The following is a 4,249-nucleotide window of genomic DNA, read 5'->3' on the forward strand; positions in this document are numbered from 1 at the left end:
ATATATATATATATATATATATATATATATATATATATATATATAGAGAGAGAGAGAGAGAGAGAGAGATACTTATTCTTCCTAGAATTTTGATAGAATCGCTAGAACGAATAACTCTGTTGTAGAATCTCTAGATTGTCTATGTTCGTAGCATAATACAGACATTATCCACGTCAATTATTATACTCTCTAAAATCTTTAAAGTGGAATCTCATTCTAAGGAGCGACTCAATTGTCTATTTTTATGAGTGAGATTTCACTCTTTAGAGTTAGATCCCACTTCAAAAATTTTACTGTACATAAATTTAACTGTATCTTTACTTTATAATATCGTGATGAATTCTAAAATATTCCAATTTTAAGCCTCTGATTTTTGTGCCTAAATCCGTTTCTAATAGTAATATATATTTGTCTACCACACTTCTTAGAAAAAAAAAAGTACCATTATTGTGATATACCTCTCGATTGCGAAGGCCGTAGAGCAGCACTCGATATGTTTGCACGGAAATATCCTGCGAAGTGTGGCTAAGCGAGAGATGTATATTCTGTTTTCTGACAGTCGCAGAACTCCCTGGAATTTGACAGGTCGAGTTTTAACGGAAATTGAAATGTTTCGGCACATGATTGCGGATTATCATATTTTCTCTTCTATTATTTGCAAAAAACTTAAAAGTTTGCAAATTATAATCTCTGTTTTGCTAATCTTAGGAAATAAGGCGTCAAATAAAATATTTGTTAATTTAATTTTGCGTAAAAAGAAAGAAAGACAAAGGAATTCTTGTGTCAAAAAAGAAGAAACAAAATATTTTTTTATCTTCTAAAAAACAACATTTTTTAATTTCTTAACAAGATAAAGTAATTGAAATAATAAATTATATTATTCGTATAGACGTTAGAGATATTAATCATCCTATTCCGTTCTACATGCGGGATAAGCTTCATATTCTGTATTGATACGCAAACGATGCGTTCCAACACAATGCAGAGCTTTTAGATGCGCTCAGTAGAATAGAATAGAATATATCCGCAAAGTGCTGCGAGTTGGATATTACAATGCACAGTGACGCCTCGGCTGGCGCGAGACGGAAGGGAAACGGTCTGGAAAAAGCGAAGTGTCCACACTTTGCCATCTCACATCCTACGTTCACATATCCACATGAAACTCTATATCTCTGCTTACCGAACGACAGGATCCGGTGGCGAGCGGTGTCAGAAGCAGCCTGGCGTTCACAGCTTTTGTAAACACCTCTGGCCCCCTTATGCGTCGAGCGATAATCCAAACACTTGATTGCTGAGATATCAATTAGAGAGGGGAGAGGAGAGAGGTGCCATTAAAGGGTCACTGCACTTCTCGCGCTTCTCTCTTCTTCTTGTGTAAAAACGAACATGCAATTGTGGAATTGTAACGATTATCTATTTAATTTTCTTAAAGGAGTCTTCTATTAATTTTAAATAATAGTAATTATTTTACAGAAATATTAAAAAATATTTTATTGAGCACATATAATATTTATTAAATTAAATAAAATAATTCAATATTAAAGTATTTGTCCCTAAATATATAGTGGCACATAAATTTCTAACGAACTAGTCGAGATCTTTTTATTTCAATAACTTTGTTATTTTTTAGCTGTGCAACACGAGAGAGCACCAAGAAGCACGTCTTCTCTCGTTGCGGCGACGAGGAGGACTCCTTCGGGGCTATACACGGGCATCCCGAATGTCTATCATCCTGCAAGTAGCACCTATCATCCCCTCTTGTATCCCGCGTTGTTCCCTTTCAAACCCACAGTACCAACATTCGCCCCGTCCGTCGGTAAGCAATAAATATAAGCGGATCGTTGAGTCGATATTTATTCTTTTCATGATAAAAATATTGGGTGTTGCTTGATAGCACATTTCTTGCCACGACCGTCTCCAGAATCCTTGTCTATAACTACCGCCAAGGAAGACGAAGTTACTAGCTCCGAAGAAGCGGCTACTGTCGATGTCAGAATCGAATCGAAAGGTATAAATTAATTACAATAAATAATTTAGAGTTTCTTAGTTGATTTCTATAACGTCAATAGCTGTATATCATCGTTCCAATTCTAGAATGGATGTAAAATCAGTATTTCTTGTTGTCGCATATGTAATAGGAAATTCAAATGGATTGTCTATTTGTCATAGAGGAACTAGTAAGCACTCGTTTGGCGCCGCCAATTATCACATCGGTCTCATCGGAATACACCATGCAAGGTTTATCCCTCCTACCAACCGAAAATATCTATGAGTTCGCAGCGAAATTACTTTTCTTCGCCGTACGATGGGCGAGAAGTATACATTCCTTTCTCCAAGTAAGCTCCAATCAAGTTTCCTCTTTTATTAAACTTTTCAACATTTCCATAAAGATAAAACAAAACATAAAATATTATTTATATAAAATAAAAAATGTATTAAATTGAATAGGGTAATTTGAATTAATAAGATAATGTAAGCACAATATAGTTTCTTATACTCGCAAAAATTAAAAAGTAATCATGTTGTTGTTCTTTTTTGCAAGCTTCCTTACAGAGACCAAACTATCCTTCTGGAAGAATCGTGGAGCGAGTTGTTTGTTCTGACAGCCGCGCAGTGGAACTTTCCCGTAGATGAGACCACTTTGGTGTCCATGGATCTGCCGGCAGAGAGGAGAGAAGTTCTCCTCGACAAAGCGAGGAGACTGAGGGAACTTTTAGCAAAGTGCGCCGCGCTGAGAGTTGATCACTCGGAATACGCGTGCTTAAAGGCAATAGTTCTTTTCAAGGCGGGTGAGCAAATTAAATCAAAGTTTTGATCTGTTCCATTTCTTCCTTTTAATCATCTTTTTTTCTTTCCTTGCTTTATTCATTTGAAACTCCAATTATAACTCTAATTGTAAGTATATTGTAATTTCATATTTATTTTTAACGTTAACAATGTTTTTAAAATGGAATAAACGATTTATAATTCTCATCGATTGCGTTGTTCAATTGCTTATTTTCACTTTAATATAGTTTGTTTTTAGTGATGACTTTAGTGAGATTGACTTTAGTCTGTTTGTCTGATAAAAAACTGATGAATATAATTAATAAGTAACTCAGCGAAAATCGATTTTTAAATTTGCTTGGTCCATTTCCAATTTTTGTTTTTGACGTTTCAACTCTCTTTGATGTATCATCCGATTGTTCATAGAATCACGAAACCTCTGCGAGCCGGGGCGAGTGTCGGCATTGCAGGAACAGACAGTAGCGGTGTTCTGCGAAAGGGATGCACGCAGGGTAGGTCGATTATTGCTGCTCTTACCACCCGCGCGTGCACTCTGCCGTGCTACCCTGCACGAGTTGTTGTTCAAACCGACGGTCGGCGATGTCAGCGTGGAGCGATTGCTGGGCGATATGGTTGGCGCTCTCAGACCTACCTAACTGTAATGCTAGCACGAATGCGTTGCTCTTGGGATATCCGTGTCATGTTTTATCTTGACACTCCTTTATCGGCGATCAGTCGATATTCAGACTAAGAGTTGATCATCTCGAGATAAACTGCACTTTTGCGGTATAAAATTGTCCATAGAAAAGAAATTGAGCATTTATATGAAGAATCGATTTCTTTTGGTCAGCAACGCTTAAATATTAGTTTACTTTCCTTAAAAATAATTCTTTAAAAATGTGCTACAGTATTGAACAACGTACACTGAAAAAAAATACAGTCAATTTTAATAAATATTTAGTTGAATACTGCCAACTAAATATTTATTAAATATAAAGATATATTTATTTGATAAAAGAAATGTTAATTTGATTTAACAATCATTTTTTTATTGAACAAATATTTATTTACTGTAAGTAAATGTTCAGTTGGTAGTATTGAATTAAATATTCATTAAAATTAACTATGTTTTTTTCTCAATGTAGAAATTGTGATCGACTTTAACATAATAAGTAGCTTAATGGGGTTGATTATTTTAGATATTAAAAATTTTTTGTTGGATATTGATTGATGTAAAACTAATGGCGTAATTATTATCATTGAAATTATAGCTTATACTGTTAACCCAGTGATAAAAGAACAAATGTTCTACGTCTATATGATTCTATGTCATCGGTATTAATAACTTAAAAAATCTTAGATATCAAATCTAGTCCAGCAGTAAATTTCTTGCTCTCTTTTAAGATGATAACTTTAATTAGCTATACGATTGACTGAATAGTTTTCTTTTATGTATTACTTTATAAATTTATAATATTCAGAA

At 34.4% G+C, this 4,249-nt stretch overlaps 1 protein-coding gene across 1 annotated transcript; it reads left to right on the plus strand.

Annotated features, from left to right (window-relative positions):
* The first annotated feature begins 1,156 nt into the window (after positions 1–1,156).
* On the plus strand, positions 1,157–3,422 carry LOC105624325 (photoreceptor-specific nuclear receptor-like). Its single transcript, XM_012205682.1, has 6 exons — positions 1,157–1,238; positions 1,631–1,816; positions 1,895–2,008; positions 2,170–2,336; positions 2,543–2,789; positions 3,193–3,422. Exons 1-6 carry the CDS (start codon positions 1,157–1,159, stop codon positions 3,420–3,422), a joined length of 1,026 nt encoding a protein of 341 aa, XP_012061072.1.
* The last annotated feature ends 827 nt before the right edge of the window (positions 3,423–4,249 follow it).

The sequence above is a fragment of the Atta cephalotes genome, assembly GCF_000143395.1.
Source record: "Atta cephalotes unplaced genomic scaffold scaffold00075, whole genome shotgun sequence".
NCBI classification, from domain to species: domain Eukaryota; kingdom Metazoa; phylum Arthropoda; class Insecta; order Hymenoptera; family Formicidae; genus Atta; species Atta cephalotes.